Here is a 22587-nt window from a genome sequence, read left to right on the forward strand (position 1 = left end):
AGGGCCCCCGGCAGAGTTCAGAGGTCACACTTGTGAGGCAGGAGGGGGAGATGGAGGAGGAGGGCCAGTTCAGGGGCCCCAGCTTCGCACACGTCTGTCAGCAAAGCCTTTTGTTTTCCCTCCTCTTAACCTCTTAAGAACCTCCTCTGTAACCAAGGAAATATTGCCAGGGGAGATGAGCCTTGGTGATGGCAGAGTGGGCAGATGGGCATTCGCTGGTTTTCTGTTCAGGTTGTTAAATGCGTCACATCTCTGGTCACTGGTTATTTTGCTGCCCAGGTCTCTCTCGACAGGTCCTTTTGCTTTTCCTGGCCCTGGGGGACCCCTGCTCACTGCATGGCTCACTTTGAGTGTGTGTGTGTGCACGCACGTGCGTGTGAGTGTGTGTGTGTGCATTCGTGAGTGCTTCCATATGTCTAGACAGGAGAGGAATCCCAGGGGCCCCACGCGTTTAGACTCAGGATATTAAATGACCTAATGGCCGTGTTATTTGTGTAGGATTCATTTAGAGAATCTTGTGTGGGGCATTAAATCATAATGAAGAGGGTATGAATTTTGATCGGAGGCGGGTGGGAGCGTTGGGAGCATGTCTGGCTAATGCTCAGCTCTAGCCCGCTGTCTGCAGAAAAGGAGAGCTGTGGGGCCTGACCTGTACTAGGCAGCCCTGCACCGCAGCTATGCAGACGCGGCTGAAGAGGCAGACGCGAGCGCAGCCAGACCGCCAGCACGAAAATCATTACCACAGAAACAAGAGCGGACACATGGCCGCCACACTGGCTCTGCGAAATACAGCAGGACCCCTAAGTGACTGGCCACTGCTGATGGAGGTTGTCCACGTTGAAGAAGCCGCTTAGGAAAAGCAGCTACGTACCGGTTTGTAGTCAGCAGCCATGTTTATTTTGTTCTTATTGCGCTGTAATTAAGTGCTGCTTTAGGCGTTAGAAAGCGTTCCCGCACTTATCCAGGTGAAGTAGTTATAGCCTGGTGGGTTAGTGCGGACCCCCTCCCTCCAGCCCAGACCTGCTGTGCTAACAGGAAGCACTTCGTTTCCTGTCTTCGGCTCCATGTTTGACTCAGCTCTGGAGATGCTGGTTATTTTACACTCAGCCAGCATCAGGTGTCGCGCTAGTAGACGATTTGGAGGCTGCTGTGACGCTCTGTGAAGCCTGTAGCCGGGCGGGAGTGTGGCGTGCCAGCAGTAATACCTGCATGCCACTATCATAACATCAGCCTGCTGACGTGGGCGAAAGCTCTGGCAGGACCCCACCCCTCCAGACGCCTCGCACACTCCGCCGCCTTCTTCCCGCCCAGTAGCACAGACCGATGTTTGAACTGCATAATTGATCCTTGAAATGAAGATGATGCTTTTTTCAGCAAATGAACACCCCAGATGTTATTAACTGTCATTAACTGTTCAAAAGCACCATGCACTAGGCACACACAACAGCAGACAGCAGACCACGGACGCATGGATGAGTGTTTGTGGATCACTCTGATTATAGCTGGTGTGTGTGGTCATGGATTTAAAGAGAGAGGAAGAGAGAGAGAGAACAGGTTAGAGATCTCTGCTCTAGGCTGCTTGACCTGCAGTGCTCCAGCCAGTAGATATTCACTCCAGAGCCTGAACTTTATTGATCGGTATGTGTTCTGTACACTCACAACCACACACCTTTTACACTCTGCGTCATCCCAGGGCTGTCACACCAACAGGTTACTACAGGCAGATATGTATGGTTTAAGGTCGTGTATGTTTATGTACCAATTGTACATATATACCCTATAAACATGATATTTGTGTGGTTCCTGTTTTTCATTAGAGTGGAGGCACACAACTGTGTACATTTGTGTGTGATTGTGAATGTGTGCACATGTGTCATTAAACATGGTTGCACATGGCACACATCATGTTTTTTTTGTTTTCTTTGTGCGCGCGCGCGCGTGTGTGTGTACAGGGTGTTTAGACACTTAAACGGAACTGAGTGCTGGGGGAGAAGCAATAAGAAAAGACTGATTACCAGACAGGCCACATGTTCACTCCAGATATGCAGCTTTAGCAGTATTCCTCTGCTGCACAGTGTCAGGCATATTGATCAGCTTCTTGTAATAGAGAGAGGGGCAGTGTGCAAAATCAATGCTTGATTTTTTTTTTTTTCCATCTTTACCTACCTTTCTCTCTCTTTCTGCACCAGCCAACCTACTGCCATTATCTGCATTGTGGAGAACACACAACTCCAGCTTTTCCCCGCCTGTAAACCAACACCCAGCAGATTCCGTGTTGCCACAATAAAACTATACAAAAACTCTATGCCGACTTGTTTGTGTCCTCCTGCTTGCACCGTCCAGTAACCTGCTTACAGACCTGAAGGTGCAAAAGAGGATATTCTACAGTCCCGTTTTATTTCTCCCTAGGCTGCCATAGCACTAATGCTGCCGTAATGCAGAGGTCAGCTCTGTGATGTTGTGTGTGGATGTAAACGGCAGCCAATTTGGGTCCAGTCTGCAGGACATCATCAGGCTTTTCGCCATTATGCAGGTGTTCCTTTTTTAAAATCACTCAGAATTGATACAGATTAATAAAAAGAGAATGATTATTGTTGCTCTTGAAGTCCTCAGTCTGTCTACTGTCAGAAAATAGATTTCATTTAGGTAATCTAGAGGCTTTTTCTCAGTTGATGTGTCTGGAATGTGGCTGGCAGTCGAGCAGTTCACAGTGAGCTTCTGTGTTTGTGCGGAGAGCCTGGCCTTGCCTAGCGCTGCCCGGTTAGTCCTGCTAGCTCTCGTCCAGTGTCTCGCAAACAGCCAAAGCACATCTTCAGGTAATCATTCCTGGTTGTTGAACACCATGACATGGCCTTCAGCTTGTACCTTTCCACGCACCCATTTCTGACACTATTGACCTCACTGGATCAGAATGGGGTATGGAGCTCTCTCTGCACTACCTCTGGACACAGAATTGATTCATTCATTCCGAAAACCAATTAAAGCAGCTAAACGAGCCTGTGTGCTATATTGTTTTGAATGGAAACTGTCAATACTTATTAAACTAATTTATTGATTAAATGGCAAAGGAGCCAAAAGCTTGTGTTCATTAGAATATGTTTGATGAAAGAAAGCAGTGGAGAGCAGGCACAAGTAGAAGGAAGCCTTGAAATAAGAAACTGAAGCAGATAAGATGAATTTTAAAGAAATAAACCCCCTCTGGGCATAATCTGGATGTCTGTGTGTTTGCTGAAGACATAGTATGAAGTGAAATCAGTGCTGTGGCTTCAAATCAATTTAAAATTGAGTTCAAAAAGCTATCAGCATACTTCGTTTGTGTTTGTGAGCAAAGAATTGACTGATAATTAGTTAAAAGCCTAGTGGTATATCAACAACATTTACAGCAGTTGTCATCCTATAACATAGTCTGCCCAGTGGTTAATATTACAAGGAAACAGTTTCTCTGACTTTATTATACCAGAATGGGGAGTCAGTGTTCATACAGCTGAACACAAGTGAATAAATTGCTTCATACAGCTTTAATCACGTAACAAGGATTCAGGCCCTTGTCATGACACCATGTTTTGTCCATTGAACAGGGCTTTATCCATGTTTGCTTGCCGTCATGCATGGTTCAGCACATACACCCACCCTGGATCCCACCGCAATCGCCTTTGTTGCGTTTATGTAAATCACCTGGCATGGGATATAGTATGACCTTATGGCAGCGCAGACCCTATGACATCAGACAGAGCTTTTCCTCTCGGAGGCGTGGCATTTTAATGAGGGCGGGTGGCACCAGACTCCGCTCAGCTTGGCCATGCGCGTGGCCCCTTGGTCCTCCAGAACCCAACCTGTCTTACTGCCACCCGCCTGGTGGGGTAATCTTTCCCCTCTGTTTTCAGGAGTATGGGAGGAAGGTGGGTGCTTCACCCCCTCAACCCCCCCCCCCCCTGTATTTCTGTGGTGTACTCCCTGTGTGAGCAGATGCCCCATCTTGAGCTGCGTGGGCCCAGGCAGGGAGTGGGCGGGCGACTGGGGGAGTGAGGGGGTAAAGGGGGCGGGATGAGCAGAGCAGGTTGGCCCGGCGTGGGCTTGGCCCTGTTGTTGGGGGATGATGAATGGTGCTCACCTGGTGGTCTCTGTGAGGGCTGGCAGCCTGCACTGTGGGGGTCTCCCACCAGCCTGTCCCAGGCAGCGTGTGGCAGGAGGCAGCAGCCAGGGCCACATTAATCAAACCTCTCCACCTGCCTCTCTCCCTCTCCCCGGCGCTCCCGCTCTCTCTCCCTCTTTACATATTCCCCACCAGGCCTGTCGCTCGGAACAATGGGCCTTTTAACAGGGCTCCTCGAACGGAGAATACACACAGACAGCGTGGTCGACACTTTCAAACACGGTGGCCATTTCACGGCTAAAGCCTGCAGTGTCTCTACACTTATGTAGTAGGTGTTTAATGTTCTTAGAAAGGGGAGAGACAAACCTGTTTCTGCCCTGACAACCCAGAGGCTATCTGTGAGGGCTAAAGTGGACTTAGGCTCTTTAATGTACTTAACATGGCAGGCCTTTGCCCTGCACCGCTGTCTTAACTGCTTTTGGCTCTCTTATACTGGTGTTAGTGACACTTCCTTTTAAGGTCACTGAACACATAATTGGGTACTTAGTGGGGCCCTGTACTTGCATTAGTGTAGACTGCTTTAAGTAAGCACTTTTAACAGCTGCTGGAATGTGTTAACACTTTGACATGAATCAGAATTTCCAGTTTCATGACATTTTGGTATTTCTTGCTTGACAAATTTCTTGTAGGACTCTTAAAATTATATTTTTCAGTTACACTACACTAGAACATATAGTAGTACTACTATATATTACATATGTACATCATCATAGTCAACTATCTGTAGTCAGCAGTGTCGAGGACCAGAAAGCTATCGCAACAAGAAAAGCTTAATCATTGTGAAATGAAACATTAGCAACACATCATCATAAATGATTATTTACTCCATGTGAAATTGAGCACTGATTCCCTTGTGATCTTTTTTGGATCAGATGAACACCAGTGGCTCATTAAATATACATGCTGTGTATTGAGCTGAGCTAGCCAATTAGCTGGGGCCATGTTCGATCGCTAATAATTGCTTGGCGTTTGCACTATCACCGTAGCCTGCTGCCGCTTCCTCTGTTTGGGTGGGATTTCACGTCTCTGCCATTGCCCATTCACACTGCAGTCTGGCTGTGCTATTGTGTGTGTGTGTGTGTGTGTGAATGGAGCAGGCACACAAGACGATGTAGAATGAGACGAGTCTTGTGTACGTTGTGGGGGAGTGGCATTTCCTTCAGTGTGAGGCATCACTGCAGCATGTGTTTCTGACATAACCCACGCTACTCTGATACCACAGCCTCATCTGAGCTGAATAAACCATGTTTACATGCCTTGTCCCGCCTGTTTCATGATTAGATGCTTGAGCACTACCTGCGTGCTGGTCAAACATTCATAATGACATCTGTGCCACACAAGTGTATTCTGTTGGTTCACCTGCTCCCTGAACTTATTTGAATTAGGTGGAGATTAACAGACTTGAATTAGATCACAAAGTCAGATAACAGTGTTTTGTGCAGGAGGAGTTACGAAACAGCTCTTCTTCATTAATGGTCTTATCTGCATGTAATTAAGGAGGAGTGTGCCCTTCCAGTGCATTTCTATTTAAATCATGCCAGAGATACTGTGAGAAACAATCAAAGCTGTGCCATGTGCGACTTGGTTACTTTAGGCAAGAAGAGATCTAAGAAGTGGCTTGTTATGGTTAAACTGTTGCTAACTCATTAATTATGAAGCTTTTGCATGACAAAAACCCACTGAAACTAGTAAACACACAAACAAGGAGCTTTATGTTCTTTCCATTAGAATAAAAGGGAAATCTCTTCTGTGTTTTGTGTGTGTGTGTGTGTGTGTGTGTGTGTGTGTGTGTGTGTGTGTGTGTGTGTGTGTGTGTGTTTGAGGGACAGGAATTGTGCTTACTGACCAGTAAGTAAAAAGCAAAAATTGGATGCAGAGTGCTGTCTTGTCTGCAAATTTGTTGAAAACCTTGGATATGATTTGGCCTTGGAAAACTGGCTTTCCTTTCAGGAAGTGTTCTTCTCCTCTCTCTATAAACAGTGGAAAAGGGACTTGAAGAAAATGTCCCAGACTCACTGTTTCCACTGTAAACACGTGCTTGAGCTCTTTCCATTGAGTGCCGTGGGCTTCTGCTGGGGCTGGGCTGTATTCAGGGAAACGACTTTCCCGGAAAGAACTTTGTTTTGACTCTACATCAGTAATGCTAAGAGTTAACTCATGAGAGAGAGGATCGTAAGCTATTGTGAGTGGGCTTGTGTGTCCCCAGCATGAACTATTACTTGTTCTGCTTGTTGAAGTGGAACGTCAGAAGGGGGTTGGGGGAGGTTGGTTCAGGACCTGAGCTCTGGTTGAGGTGGCAGTGTCTGGCGCTATAGGCCGGTCTCATCACAGCTGCTTTGGTTAGACTGTGCCATGATGCCATTGGGGTATGGACCTTCTGCTTGATCAGAGCTTGCTGGACAAAACAAGCATCGATTTCAAATAGTTGTTTAGTGTAGCAACCAAGTTAGGTTCTCTTGCCCTGTCTGAGCTAGATCGGGTTCTTTTGCTTTGGCATTTCTTTTAAAGTGTAAAAGCTGTACATGAAAAGAAGAGAATACACAGATATGTCAATATTTACATGTAATAATTTATCTGGAAGACAGAGATGTCATTGTATAGAATTCATAGCTTAAGGGAAAAAAAAAAACGCAATTGATTTATTCCCTCCTGTCATTCAGTAGCCAGCAAATGTTTTGTTTAATATGTTTTTTGCTAACCTGCCTGAAGGTGTTAAAGATATTCCATTTTATTTATTCTGTGCACTGTGGGATAGCTTCCCTTCTCTTAGTCGGGTAATTAAACTTTTCTGCAGCAGTTCCCCATAAAACACATGCTTCTCCTGCCAGCCATCTCCCTGATAGCAAACCTTAACCTGCATTTGAGGCTGGGGGAGCCATTTTTATTGCATTGTATCAGCCATGAAAGAGGTGCTAAGATGGACACTCTGTATCTCCACCGCGCCAAAAACTAATCTAAATGGAAAACACATTGTCTTCATTATTTTGCAAGTGCTGAAAGAACACTGTTGCCATAGTAACAGCCAGCAGAGGCCGAGGGCTGCTTTAGGGCCAGCGAATGGAGTACAGTGGATGAGCAAAAGTGCCTGGCGAGGCAGACGGCAGAAAAGACCAGTTAGAGAGAGGAAAAGTGCTGCTCTCTGGCAGAATTCATTTCAGGGAGGGGCGGGGGGGGTGGAACAAGGTGGCATATTTAACATGGATACTTAGGAGATGTGTGCGCTCTGCCCATAGGCTAGCTGCAAGTCAAATGGAAAAAGGTATTATGTGTGTGTGTGTGTGTGTGTGTGTGCGCGTGTGCTTGCCTGTGTGGGGTGCAAAGAAGGAGCTGTACTTACTGTAGGTAGATGAGGGAGTTGGTTTGATTAAAAGCACAGGGGAGGACATGCCACCCCACAACCAGGTGCGGCTGAAATCGCCCGCGTCCATAAAGTCATTGCTGCCAGCGCTCACTGCTACTCTCCTCTGGAGCATGGCTAATGAATGGCAGGGAAGCAGCTGTTTTTGCAAGGTGGTGCTGGACACTGAACCCCCAAAACCTAGCATGCGGCAGAGCCTTCGACAACATTTATTAAAGAAAAATAAAAGTGCACTCATATCGCTTGCTGGCTCACAAAAGCCATGGAATCCTGGCTGTTTTCTCACTCATCTTGGTCTGTGTGAGGAAGAGTGAAAGGATGTTAGGTCTCCAGCCACATCAGGGAGCACCGGCGGTCTGGGGTTGCCCGGAGAGCCAGGCCCTAATAGTTTCTTCTGAGCGGCATCGCTGTTGATGCCATTAAGGCCAGGACACAGCTTGTTGCACCTCTCACTTGTTTATTTGCGCACCACAGAGTAATAAACACGGTCACTTGCTGAAATTATTGTCATTGCTGTTTAAACAGCAGTCACACTTAGCTGCACGGCGTCTGTGCGTGACCTTCCACTCACTGGTCAAAATACTGCTAGTTAGTAAACAGAAGCCAGCCGGCACGGTAGCTGCAGGCTTCCCTTGGTAAATGATCTTCTGGGTTAGCTAATGAGGGAGGCACAGGGAGGCAACCTGGGTGTCAGGGCCGCAGCAGCACTGGAGATCAGGAGCATGGCACCTAATGGCCTGCAGAGCCTGCGTCCAGCCACTCTTCGTCATGGTGATTCATGTCAGGGCGTAATTGGTTTACCTGCCCGCGTCCGCTCTGAGGCTGTCTGTGTGGCTAAAAACAAATTACCCACCACTGACCTTTAAGCTGTACCAGACATCCCTGCCGAGGAGAGGAGAGAGGAGACTATGACAGGAGAGGGGAAGAAAGGAAATAAAGAATAAGTACTGCAAGCACTGTGGCGCTGGCATTTCTTGGCTTGGTTTTGACTTATATTTTTATCTGAAAAGGTTTATCTGACTGAGAACTGCCTTTGGGTGTTTTTTATTTGAGCTCGGCACACAGCGTGTGAGGTTTTTGAAAGCAATAGCGTGTCACTCGGCGCGCCAGCCGTCCCCGGCTCTGTTTGCCTTTGCCTAGATGAAGGCTGCTGCTGGGCTGGGAGCAGCAGAGTTTGCACCACGCAGGTTTGCTTGCACCACTTATCTGTCAAGAGCAGTGAGCGGGGTAGTGGTAGCAGGGGGAATCAGAGAAGGCGCAGTAATTCCCCACTTCCTGCAAGAAGGATACAATATCCATTTTAGTGACAGCATAGATGGGCTCCAATTTAAATCTTAATCCACAGGGGCTGAGTGGCAGTGGGCCGGATTGATTTCCAGCCGGCCAGTGGACGACCGCCCGCTCCGTGACCACACTAGCTGGCCACTGGGCTGATAGCTCCGTGATAGCCGGCCACCCGGCTGGGGTGCTGCTGATGAAAGCAGTGCCTTACCCCTCTATGACCATTTCACGGCCCAGCTTCCATGGCAGTAATGGCGGTGCTCTCTGCGTGTGCTCCCCCTATATCCTGCTAAAGGGCCGAGTGGCACTGGCCTCCCCTCCCAAAGGAAAAGCTTGTACTTCTCTCAGCACTGTGGCTGTGGTTTACTATTACTCACACTGCTGTATGCATGGCTGCCGCATGGCTGCTGTGTGAGCCTGCTGTGTGGAAACACAGGCATGCCTTTCTCATGTAAAAGTAAATCCCTTTAAAACTTGATAGCAAAAATGATTACTTCGTTTACCCTTGTTTTAAATGCTAGTGAAAATTTTAAATGTGAAGTAGACACAATTCTGCCTAGTCTAGATATGTACTCAGCAGTTAAATTCCTGCTGACAAATATTTAGTAGCGCCCACGCCTGCCTGCAGGGCGTTTTTCCGTTTTCTCTCACTCACACACTCACACTCACACTCTCTCTCTCTCTCTCTCTCTCTCTCTCTCTCTCACACACCCTCTCACTCACTCTCTCCATTGCTCTCTCACACATCATACACACTCACTTACACTCACTCTCTCTCTCACTCAGACAACCTCTTTCTCTGTCACACTCTTTCTCTCTTTGCCTCTCACTTACTCACCCACTCACTCACTCACTCACACACTCTCTCTCTCCCTCTCTCCTTCTCTGAGGGGAAGTCCAGGAGGTGTAAGTATGCGTGAATGAACCCCCTCAGTGTGAGCACAGAGCCATGCCTGTTTGCAGGGCCAGGTCGGGCCCCTATCCCACCCCCTCCTCCCCCGTGTCTGGCCTGGTGGAATCGCCCCTCACACTGGGGACCAACACCCCAGTCAGTCAGCAGCAGGCTGCCAGAGCGCTACTCACGCCTGGTTCTGGCCCGGGTCTGGCCTGGGTCTAGACTGTTGAGCTCGTGTTAATTGTGAGTTTACTCCCAGTCCATTACTGGCTAATCTCATTAGCTCTCTGCCCAAGCCAAGAGCTGAGTGAGCCGAGCTGCAGGAGAGAGCGACCCCCGCCCACCCCACCCTGTCTACCCTTTTGCACTGGAGAGTGCCCACAGAGCACACCCGGGCCCTACAGTAATCAGGGCTACGAGGCGCGTGCTCAGCTATTGATGAATCCCTTTAATTATCAGAGAGGAGCCTTGTTTGCTGTGCACTGGGTTAATCAGACGCCCAGGGTTTTTTAACGGTATGGAGACCGAATGTGACGGAATAGCACCCCGTTGACATCCACTATTCAAGGATCCTATCTTTTGCCTCTAATTGTTTTCCTTTCAATTAGTTGGAGTTTTCTTGCTAATTACATTTGTCCCATAAAACAGGAGAAAATCTTGGGCGCAGCAGGAGCTGCCGCACAGGAGGTCGCCGTGCAACAGCTCCTAAAGGAGACGCTGCAGCTTTGTCTGGCGAGATTGCCAGGAGGAGGCATTTTGTGTGTGCGTGGGTGCATGTGTGCATATGTGTGCGCTCCCTTTTATTTCTGCTTGTGTGCCTCTTTTTCATATGTTTTGTGTAGCCCTTGTCTACAGTACACACATACCCTCATTTGCAGTTCACATCTGTCTGGAGGCCATGTGATCATGTGAGTGAATACATATGCATGCTGGTGTTTTGCGTGCTGCATTTGCGCAGTGCCTGGCAGCACTATATACTCTGGGCCGGGCTCTCTCTCTCTCTCCCTCTTTCTGCCGCCGTGGGAGCTGTCGAGCTCCCTGCCAAGTGCAGGCTCTTCCGACTGATTCTTCAGCACTTTTTGGATGACCCTGAAACGGAAGCCCCTGGAATTTTTCCGCTTACCTATTCAGCAGCACCTGCCTCTGGGAGCGCACTGACCCTGAGCTGGTGGCATGCCTGCCAGCTCAGGTTAACAGCAGTGCCCTGTCTGGGCCACGTCGCCTCGCCGAGCCTCAGGCCAACGAGATAAAGGCTCAGTCTCAGTCGCCCGCCCTGAAATGCAGCCTTCCATACTTACGATCTCGGCAAGAATGTAAATTATGGCTTTTCCAGAAAAAAGTCGAGGCCTGGAAACCCTCCTTTCTGCTGTCATCCTAAATTAGCAGTCCTAAGATTTAAACCTCCTTATGAAAGTAGAAGTACATTTTGCGCTGGGCAGGCATTCGAACCTTAACCCACTACCATTCCTCTGATAACATGGCGCATCAGTTAAGATGCAGTGTGTTCAGTAGCCTGTCCCTTTTAAACTGGTATGCAAGCATATGGAAACTCTCTGTTCAGAGCCTAAGGAGGCATTCTGAAGTTTTCTGTTTTCTCCCATCACTGCCGTTGTGCCTCAGTCTTCTTGGAAGCTCCTTTCATGCGCCGTGAGATGCTTAGTGGTTGCCTGGCCGTGATGTGCATTGAACTCTATTTTTAGATCGGAGCAGCACATGAGAGACTTGCTGGCGGTCATGAGCCTCTCTGTGACCTGATTTTTCAAACATTCAAATGCTGTTCACCACTTCTTCCTTCCACCGATAACCTCAGACTAGACTGCGTTGGGGGAGTGGGGTGAAGTGAAAAGTATAACTCATGCATCCCCACCGATTGATCTGCGTTCAGTTCCGCCCTTAACGCGGGCTGAAGGGCTGAAGGCTGCAGTGTGGTGTGGCGAAGCGGCCTGCTCTTTGCAGGCAGAGATAAGCAGCAGCGTGGTGCTGGAACTCTGGTGCTGGCGTCCCCGCTGCATGCCACCACGCCACATCCCCCTCATATCACCACGTGGCCACAGCAACCTCTGCTTTATTACCGCTAGCCCCGTGCAGCTGGTGGCCTCTGACAAATGAGAGAGAACCTCAGGGATGAGTCAAAAGTGGGTGAGGGGAGATTGTCTGGAATGCTGGACATGCTTTTGCTGCCACATACACATGCACGTACACACACACTCACACACACACACACGCATGCACTCATTCACTCTCTTACTCTGCCTGTCCAGTCCTGGCCGGCACGTCGATAAGAGTGAGGAGTTAAATTGTGACTTGTGTGCTTAGTGATTTGTGGTTGTGTTGGGGCTAGCAGGCTGGCTGCCACCCTGTGCCGGCAAGCTCTTATCTGTGCTGGCTGGAGTTTTTCACAGCCTCTGCACAGCCCCCCTCCAGCCCTCCTGGCGCTCAATCACGGAGCCCCGGCTCACTCGGGGCCTGCTCCCCTCTACACATTCATGGCATGAGGGGATTGTCCCTGGGCTATCTGGTTGCACATACCTGCCATTGTAGGGACCTCTGGCACCACGCTGCTGTTCAATATTTATAGCCGCCAAGTGCTCTCAAATATCAGATTGTTAAACAGCTGCTCTCAATTTCTGAGCTGGGCGTACCGTACTGGGGAGGCACGCGGCCTCGGACCACGCCAGCGCTCCCTGTGTAAAACAGCTCGTTTGCTTTTAATTACTCTCTTCATTGACTAATTAGCGCGTTTAAAAGGGAGATGCCTTACATGTTCCCGTGGCCATCCTGCGCGCCGCGACTGGTAGGGTGGTGTGCTGGCGGAGTCAGCTGCCCAGCACGGCAGCACTGCCCGCACAAGGGGCCTAACCCCTGGCTCCTTCCTCAGTGCCTCCCCTCAGGTGAGAAATTAAAGTGGATATTTTCTGAGCTCCTGCCACCAGTCCAGCGGCGTGGGGCCAGGACCCCTTTGGATGTTGGAGTGCAGGAAACGCTGGCTTGACATTATTTTCATGGCAGCCAGAGGGTCCCTCTGTTAGCGATGGACTTTTCATCACTGCTTATTCACCTCGACTGGGTGCAAGGTGATGGACACCGAGGTCACTGGGTCTTGGCGGTGGGGTAAACACGTGAAAACAGTGTTCTGATTATTTATATTTACGATCATGTTTTACCTTTTACCCTTTTTTCATTTATGAATAAAATGAAATATTATATGATATTCCCTGATGATTTCAGGTGTCAGTTTTAAGATAGGGACAAAGCAGAGGGGTTCAGCCATTTCCGTCTCGAAACGCAGCTCGATTCTTCGCTGCAAACGTACACCCCCCCCCACCCTTCTCTAAGCCGCCGTGCTCGTTAGCCTGGGCTTGTGTGTCAGGGCTTTTGTTCAGTGTTACTGCCGCTCTGTGGCCTCATGTTGTCTCATCTCAGAGACAGCAGCACCACACACTGCCTTACGCAGCTCTGGCCAGGATTAAGCATTAGCGAAGAACTGGCTGCATAATATCCTTCCTTATCAGTCTCCCCGGGGAAGAGGTGGTCCACAAAAAATAAATAAATAACCCAGCAGTGTTGATGTTAATATGAACAGATACTGCATAGTAGTGGCCAGTTTTACTACTGTCAGCAGTAATGGCAGTTTTAGATGTCTCCTGGTTTCGATTTTTTCCATAACTGTTTTAAGCCCTGCACGTTTGTAGAGACTGAAGACTCTGCTGCCCTTGGGCCCTTGTCTGCCTGTTTGTGGCAATAAAGAAGTGACGACGCATATGGAGGCCTAGAGGTGGCAAAGACCCTGTCCCAGTGGGAGGTGACTCAGGTTCAAGTTTAAAGAGGGACTCAAACCAGAGAGGGCAAAGGCGATAGAAGTCAGTGCATGCCTGCTAGACAGAGGGGAATGCAGAACCCTATAGGCAGATGTAGAGCGGGAGCGAGAAAGACAGGAGAAGAAAGGCAAGGGTGGGAGAGAGAGGGAGTGCCTGAGTGTAAAGGGAAGGTAGAGTGAGTGAAAGGACTAGAGAGCATGAGAGGAAGAGAGTGATGGAGGGAGGGGGGAGGGAGAGAGATTGTGGGAGGGATAGAGGCCAGACCGGTGCGAGCGTGTTGATTGGCTTGTATGAAAACACATGACTGCAGTGGGGAGCCTCTTGCTCAGGGTGAGTGGCTCTGCTGCAGACCAAACCACATTAGATGAAATGAATCCATTCCCCAGCCTGTTAAAGCAGCATGCTCCCTGCACTTGGGGGAGAGGGAGAGAGAGCAAGGCGGAGAGAAACATAGAGGGGAGGGGTGAGTGAGTGGCAGGAGGGAATGGAGGAGAGAAGAAAAGGGAGAGGTGGGGGCAGGAGGAGGCCAGGACACACACACACACACACACACACACACACTGAGTGGGAGAGACTGCTCAGGGGATTATGGCACATTTTGGGGCAGGACAATGGCAAGCAGCAGAGTGCCTTTAGCCAGCCCAGCTCTCTGCACACAACAAGCGCTGCTTTGTGCTAGGTGCAGGGGCCACAGGCCGGGGCTGTGTGCATCTGCGCCAGCACTGCACTGCTGCCCACTGTGCTGGAAAAAGACAGTCGAGGCAACCTCCACACTGGAGATGCCTCACAGAAGTCCCTGCTATTACATTTTCACTGTCTCAGTATTTCACACTGTTTTGTATACTGTGGATAGGGAGTTATATTTGGAAAATGCTTTAATAACATTCAGACATTCGGTGGCCGGTGAGATAAACCACTCTTTCTGTGTCCTCTTTAAATAGTGATGATTGTGTCGGTCAGGCCTCCATACCTTCTGTGTCCAGCGGGGAAGTGGTTCGGCTGGCCTCAGCCTGTATCACACCTACCGTGTGATGGTGCAGCTGTTCATCCTCAGACTGATCAGTCGGAGCAGCTGGCGGAGCGCAGTGGCAAACGGTAGCCCTTACCAAAGGGGCCGTGCCTCCCACTAACAGGTACAGAGACCTGGAAGCTCCGCCCTGGTAGGCTCCACCTATTACTGGCAGGCTCCACCCCTTCATCTTCACATCTTCCAGCAGTGGTGGTGATGAGGGACGGTCCCAACAGGCTGCACTAAACCAGCTCACCCTGTGCCGGACAGGATCTCAGCACAGGAAATAATGGCGCACTGGGCGTGTGGGGCTGCTCGGGGCTGCTGTCGGAGCTCTCTGTGTGAGCTGTAATTATGATCAGTCTTTTAGGCTCACACTTCCTTTCCACAGAATGGCATTACAAGCTGATATCAGTCTCTTTGAAACTGTGTCCTTAACCTGGGAGAGTGGCTGATGCTATTTTGAGAGCAAGAGCTTGAAAAGGTATTAATTTGTGAGCAGAAATATAGAAGTCACTCATGCGGCATGTGTCTGATTACAAAGAGATAATTTCTCTCTTTCTCTCCGTCACTCTCTCAACTCCCCTCTATCTATCTCCCTCTTCTCTCTGTTCCTCAGTCTCACCGAGCGCCTTTCCTCACAGTCATTTTTTTGCCCCACTTCCTGGCTTTTGTTTCTTGCCCTGGCGGTATGCAGTATTAGCAGACCCACTCCTCTGATATGATTAATCTTCCTTCCGCTTCAGAGGGTCGTTTCATGCCCAGATGGTTTTGTTGTGTAATCCCAGAGTATCATCTCTTCTAATTGTGTACCGTCTGATGCGATTCATATGGCCTGATACAAAGGAGCATGTCATTGCAGGGTCCAATATTACAGAGGCTTCCTGAAGGACAAATGCTACCAAATACCACATTTGTTTTATACCAGGGGCCAGAGGAATTTTGTGCTGGATGTATGTATGTATGTGCCGTGAAATATGCCCGGCTGCATTTGGAATGACTTCATGACTAGCATCTGGTCCTCTCAGGATAATTAGGACGTGGACTTGTTTTCGTTGAGATGTTTGATGTGCTATATAACTGATGTTTTTACAGCCCTGGCATGAGCAGGAGAGGAGGAGAGGTAGAGAGGAGCCATGGAGGAGCTGGCTGGGGCCAGAATGCTGGCCCCCCGAGTCCTGCTTCTCCGCCAACCTGCGCGTCAGCCGCTGCATTCAAACCTCCGTGGGTGAACCTGCTTCTGTATGGCACACGAGACCCAGGGCCGCAGTGGGAGAAAGACGGAGAGAAAAGCTCATCTCTGTAGCTTCCTTTCTCACCTGCTGTGTCCAACACTCTTTCTCACCTGGTTCGGCAGCCTGGACTGTTCGCTGGGGGCGAGAGAGGCAGCAGGGGTCGTTGGGCAGTAGTGAATCAATCGCCGCAAGGTCAGGCGGGCAAGGTGCGCGTTTGAGAGGGTCCTGTCAGTGGGCTGGAGCAGAGGATTTGTAGCACTTGTAAAGGCTTAAAGCAGCACGCGGCGGATCTGTGGCGCCACTGCAGTGTGGGAGGGAGACACCTGCTGGTGACTTTGTGTCCCTGCAGCCTCGCTGGCCCGGAAAGGAGCTGACTGGGCTGGCTTTAAATGCCAGCTTGGCTTTTGGTGCTTTTAGGTTAACTCAGCTACATTTATCAAGCTGCAGCAAATGCTGAGAATCCAGAACAAATGTAGAGTTTATTTTGCTTTTGCGTGACCTGCTAGACTATTAAAGAACCACTGTAATACAGCAGGGGCATTCTACATTACCTTATAAGTCTGCTTGTTCATTAATGAGTGCATCGGGACAGTGATAGCCATTTCTCCTTAACAGCCTTAAATACCGTGCATTCCAGCACACACCGAGTGCCCTGATTGGCTGCTCCCCACTCGATGGAGGTGTGTGAAACGAGCTTCATCAGGGAGCGTGTGTTGCATGCTGGGGCATTCTCTCCACCCCGGCCTGTTCTGACGGCCCCATTTGTGGGAGTGATGGCGATAAATTGGGCAGATGAGGGGTGAAGTCCTGCCTCCCGCACTCAGCACCTATTAATCGGCATGCGTGACTGCCTCTGCCCCCCACCCAGACGCTACCACGGGTACATGAGTTACAGCATAAGCCAGGGGCTTGGGATTTATTCATTGCTGCATGTAGTTGTAAATTATCCATCAAGGCAAAACTGATGACCATGATTGTAAGGCATGATACCTTTAACAGCATGTAATAGACATGCTGATGAGAGGCTTTGTTGTGTTGAACGCACTCCCTTGATGCTCCGATGCATACCCCCAGTCCGGCGGTGTGTGTGTTTAGATGGTGCAGGTGAGCGCATGCATTTCTGCACAGCTCTGGGCTTGACTTTAAGGATGTGTGATTGGCGTATCTGTGACAGAGGGCTGCAGCCTAGTAAACCATGATGACCTAACTTCTGAGCTATGCAAACAGTAAGGTGACTCTGTTCCCTTTCAACTGATCCTGTGCTGATACGGCCTGTCTCCAGTAGAACTGGCAATGTGTGCTGTATGTGGTTGTGTGTGGTTTTGTGTGTGTGTGTGTGTGTGTTTGTGTGTGTGTGTGTGTGTGTGTAAATTTACATAAACACACCATTTTTGTCATAACTCCTGCAGTGTCCCCTGCATCAGTGCGGCCTCACATGCGCTCTCATGTTCTGGCCAGGTGAAATGATGGATGAGACATGTCAAAGTCTTATCCTCGAAGGGGGAAAGAGGAAAAAGAGTCCCTGGAACACTCGTTGTCTTTCAGGGCCTTGTTGAGGCAGTAAAGAGTTCACCGCTCTGTTCTGTAGTGCTCAATCTCTCTCTCTCTCTCTCTCTCTCTCTCTCTCTCTCTCTCTCTCTCTTTCTCTCTGACACACTCCTCTCTTTGTTTGTTTCTCAGAGAGAAGAACTTTAATGGCTTCCAGGTAGAGAGAAAGAGACAGCAATCAAGATGAACTCTATTCCTTCAATGGACAGGCACATACAGCAGACCAATGACCGACTGCTGTGCATCAAACAGGTGAGCCCCAACTCCAACAGCCATTTTTCACAACCACGTCTCAGTTACACAACATCCTACATGTAGCTCCAGTGAGCTCTCCAGCTGCAAAGGGCTACCTGTGCAGTGACGACGGCTCACTGCAGCCTCGAGTCCTGTCTAAACAGCAGTGCGCAACACTCATGGGTGCTGGTCTCTTGTACTGCAATCTTAAAGCCCTCCTACAAATATAGCTGGAGCAGAGGCACTCTTGTGCAGGCATTAGCTGAGCGTTCGCTCCTGCTTGACCCGCTCGGGACCGTGCTTTGGCCTGCCTTAAATGGTGTTGGGCAAGCCTTCCCATTGGCTGTGTACGGATCGGGTTGCGGAGCGGGGACGGGACTGAAAGCCTGAGCCCTGACTCCTGCTGCCCTCCTGGGTATTCCCGTGGGCCCCTGTGCACACGCCTACATAACACTTTGCTTGACTGTTGTAGTGACGAGTATACGTGCAAAGAGACAAGCATGTAGACACAGAGGTGCAACGTACAAGTTGATTCAGCACTGTTGAATCAGCGCTAGACCTTCTACTGAGAATGCACACACATGCCACATACTGAAAGCACACAGGTGCTGATGACCCACGGCTAGATTTTAAGATTCTAGACATTGTTAATTGCCTTTCAGTTTGTTAGGTGCATGGGTGTGACTGCTTGTGTATCTTGAAAGCTTTTTGGAAGAGTAGCACATGACTCTGTGTGTGTGTGTGTGTGTGTGTATGGTAGCGCAGACATTCACGCTCTTCTTCTGCCTTTTGTTTCCCCTGCTCCCACCACACATACCTGCCACATTTATGCACTTCAGCAGAAGCGTTTTGCTCACCTAATTCATAACAAATGACATGACTTTATTTATTATGCACGCCAGATTGGCTGATTAACCCTAAAGACAAAACGCAATCGATTGAAGCTTGTTAATCAAATTGAAATGGCACATTTGAGGTGTGGCGAGCTTGTAGTGTATCAGGCCTGACAGGCAGTATAGCTTAGTGGCTGAATGCATTTGCATGCCACGTTTTGATTTAAGAAGGGGGATGATGTCTAGGGCCCTGTGTTGTGTTTTGTTTCAGAATGGGAGTGGAGTCTAGGGCCCTGTGCTGTGTTTTGATTTCAGAAGGGGGGTGAGGTCTAGGGCCTTGTGCTGTGTTTTGATTTCAGAAGGGGGGTGAGGTCTAGGGCCTTGTGCTGTGTTTTGATTTCAGAAGGGGGGTGAGGTCTAGGGCCCTGTGCTGTGTTTTGATTTCAGAAGGGGGGTGAGCTCTAGGGCCCTGTGCTGTGTTTTGATTTCAGAAGGGGGGTGAGGTCTAGGGCCTTGTGCTGTGTTTTGATTTCAGAAGGGGGGTGAGGTCTAGGGCCTTGTGCTGTGTTTTGATTTCAGAAGGGGGGTGAGGTCTAGGGCCCTGTGCTGTGTTTTGATTTCAGAAGGGGGGTGAGGTCTAGGGCCCTGTGCTGTGTTTTGATTTCAGAAGGGGGGTGAGGTCTAGGGCCTTGTGCTGTGTTTTGTTGCCTCTGACCCTATGCAGCAGTGCACAGGTACAGTGTGATCCTGGGCACAAGGGCATCTAATCACTGCGAGGTTGCCTTTGAAGACACTTCCCTGTCACTTGAACCTCATCATTTCTCTTGTCCCTCTCCTGTTCAGAGTCAGTTCTGAGGCAGCTAGCTGTGAATTTTAGCTGGAAATTTATAGTGTGATTTTATAGTGTGATGGTGTGAAGAGATACATATACACTAAAAGAATGTAAAAAAAAAAATTTTTGAAATACTTTGGCAACTGGTCAATTAAAGTCAGGGTTGTGGATTTAGGAACAAAAGAGTATCAATACTGGCATTGATTTTTTAAAACACAAAAGGGAAGGGAGTTCCTTCTGAACATCATCGAGGTATCTGACTGCAAGAAATCAATGAGATTAAGCAGCAAGTGATTTGGTTGCATTGTTTAGAAAGTGGCATTTCTGGTATGAAGCATCTCAAGGGTGTTTGACTCATTGGAAATTCATATGAACAAATTCCTTACTGTCTGTAATAAATCTTTAGCTGCTGCTTTGCATTTGCTCTGCAGTGTTCTCCATACTCCAGTCTCTAATCGTCTACTCTGTGTTGCTGTTTTTCTCACACTGGGGATAGTATGGCCTCGACTTTCCCTGTGTATGTGCATCAAGCCTCTCGCTTTCTCCTCTGAGTTTCCTTTTCACAGGCCTTCGTACCACATTCCTACACTTCCTCCTCACTGGCTGTGTGGTCCGAGCTTAAACCTGCACGCCCGGCAGAGTGTGGTGTCAGTCACCTGAGAGGAGATCTTTCTTGCTGAATATGCCTTGCGTCACAATCAGCTCCACAGCTTATAGCCTTATAGTTGCATTCACAGTATCAAATCCCATCTGCAATTCTCCAGCAGCTAGGCCAGGCTCACCATTACTTCTGCTGGCCCCCAATAAGGTGTTTCATAGAGCAAACTTCCATTCCCCATTTCACTGGTCTCCCTGGGACGGATCACATATGTTGAGAAATAGTAAATTGGACTATCACAGCATACAGTTTGGCCTGTTCACCTTCAAAACCATATGAAGGAATTTCAATGATTGGAAATGATTAGGGAAACATTAGGGGAGCATGTCAGGGCAGGTCCATTTTAATTAGAAAGCCTTTCTGATGTTCTGGAGCAGCAATGAATTACTATTCTCATGCCACAGGAATACAAATGTGTGGTGCTGCTATTGGAGGTGGCAGATGTGCGTGGTTCATGTGCTCGAGTGACAAGATGAGTGCCTTCTCTGGGAGGTGCACAGAGCGGGTGATGATAGAAGCTTCTCATCAGATTAGAGATGCCTGCAGATATGTATTCCAGAGCACACTGAGTTTTGCCATCTGTCAGAGAGAGCTGCTGGGCGATGTGTCTTATTGGGCCACGGGTAAAAGCACGTTTGCTGCGGTGGATCGTGACACAGGAGAAACGGCGTGAGGTGCTACACTTCAGATGTGACAAACAGCTGGGCGAAGAGTCGCCCTGCAGGGGAGACGTCGTGTTTGGACAGCGGCGGCATGGTGTGGGAAAGGTGGAGCGCTGAGGTTTAGCCAGGGCTCTTGGAGCACCTGTGCTGTAACCGTGCCAACAATGCCGCTTCCCTGGCTCTCAGTATAATGTGACCGCCATCACATCAGCAAGCCTGAATTATGTTTCTCTCTCTTTCACACACACCCTTTCCCTCTCCTCTCTCTCTTCTGCCTTACCAAGCGTTCCCTCCCCCATCTCGCTCGCTTACACATTACGTCGCAGAATAGCCAGTAAATCAAAGAATTACTCGCCTCAAAAATGCAATTTCTTCTCTGCCAGCTTTGTGGCAGGAGGAGAGTGTTGCCGTCCCGCACAGCGCCGTATGTGGGGCAGGATTTACTCAGTGAGGCTGTGTCACAGCAGACACAGACCTTTTGTCACACGAGCGCTTTGTCAGTGGACACCAAAGCCGCTCATTCAAATGGCGACCTCTGCTGCCCCCCCCGAGACAATGCGGCTTCCTCGCTGTGAGCCGGGAAGAGGAGGTGCCTGTCACCAAGCATAATGGCAGTCTTCAGGCCATGCTTGGTCTCCCCTCCCGTCGTAGCCGAGCAGCGGCAGGCCAGTCTTTCACACGAGAGCTCTGGTGGGCGGCTCATTCGCTTGTTTATACTCATCAAGTCGTGTGAGCAGCAACCTGGTAGGGGAGGGGAAACGCAGAGGGGGCCGGGGGGGGGATAAACAATTTCAGGGCTCAATAAAAATCAGAGAAAAAGAGAATAAGTCCTCTCGTTATTTAGCCCTGCCGCGGAGCTTCCCACTTGCATGCTCTTTGTTTGCCAGCCCGCTTGGCTACTGCTTTCAGTGTTGAGGATCTGTTACATCTTAGAGGACAAAAGATGATGAGGGGGACGGATTAGGACCCACTGGGGTGGTGTGAGGAGGCCTAGAAGTGCATTGAGCTCTTTGTTAACTGGGGGATGGAGTTGGGGGTTGGGGGGTGTCCCAGAATTCACAGCTGCTCTCAGGCCAGGAGGCCTTGGGTTTAGTGATGGGTTCCTGACAGGATCGCAGAGATGCAGGAGAGGTTGAGCAAAGACAAGGCAGGAGGAGCAGAGGCTCTTAGCGGTCTCGGAAATGATAGCTGCTCCTTACTTCAAAGACCTTTCATTCTAGAATGCTGTAAAGCCTCATATTGTCATCTTTCCATGAAGAGCAGATTTGGCAGGAAAGACCTGGTGAACAGGGGTGAACTGCTAGGGAGTGGTTGAATTCACTCTCGTGTCTACTGTTACTTTTGAGCTAATGGTATGGACAACATTCATTGTGTGCTGATATTGGTTGACATTGGTTTGGAGAGATATGTCTCTGCCCTCATATCTGAACAGATGTGCAAAGACCCAGTTGTATACTGAATTTTCCGATGTTTGCTTGTCATAATTCAGTGTAATAAATCAAGAATTAAAGTTTCTGTCTCTTTGAGAACACATTGATCTACAATGACAGAAAAAGCCAGAAGAAAACCAAATTTTTAACCTTGAATAAAATAGTGATGTATTTTTTTTTTTCTTTTTGTATCTCATTAGTATATCTACATATAAAGCCAGAATCAAAACTGAAAAAGGTCCTTCTCCAGTTTTTGTACGAGGGTGGTTTCATAGTGTGATCATTTTGTAATGTGCACACATTTGAATTATGTGTTTTCTGAACTACATTGCTTTCTCTTTTCCCCCAACAGCACTTACAGAACCCAGCCAATTTTCAGACAGCGGCTACAGAGCTGCTCGACTGGTGTGGTGACCCGAGGGCCTTCCAGAGGCCCTTTGAGCAGAGCCTGATGGGATGTCTGACGGTAAGACAGCAGCTGTTTCCCTCCTGTCCCCCTATCAGGGGCCAGTGATGGAGGTTAAAGCAGAAGCCATGCTTCACATCCCCGTCTGTCTAGCTCTCTCTCTCTCTCTCTCGCTAACACTCTATCTCTTGCTCACTCTGTCTCTCTCACTAACACTTTCTCTTTCTGTCTCTCC

The 22587-nt window shown here is 49.1% G+C and overlaps 1 protein-coding gene across 6 annotated transcripts in view; it reads left to right on the top strand.

Moving 5' to 3' along the window:
* zmiz1a (zinc finger, MIZ-type containing 1a) overlaps positions 1-22587 on the top strand; it is a 96849-nt gene that overhangs the window by 44729 nt on the left and 29533 nt on the right. For all 6 annotated transcript variants that reach the window (XM_035531658.2, XM_035531657.2, XM_035531659.2 and 3 more), the window contains 2 exons: positions 17430-17549; positions 22299-22412. In XM_035531658.2, the coding sequence (XP_035387551.1) occupies positions 17481-17549; positions 22299-22412 (183 nt within the window). In that variant the 5' untranslated portion in view covers positions 17430-17480. The remainder of the gene's footprint in view (positions 1-17429; positions 17550-22298; positions 22413-22587) is intronic.

This window comes from Electrophorus electricus, chromosome 12 (assembly GCF_041902795.1).
Source record: "Electrophorus electricus isolate QZ-2024a chromosome 12, ASM4190279v1, whole genome shotgun sequence".
Taxonomy (NCBI): Eukaryota; Metazoa; Chordata; class Actinopteri; order Gymnotiformes; family Gymnotidae; genus Electrophorus; species Electrophorus electricus.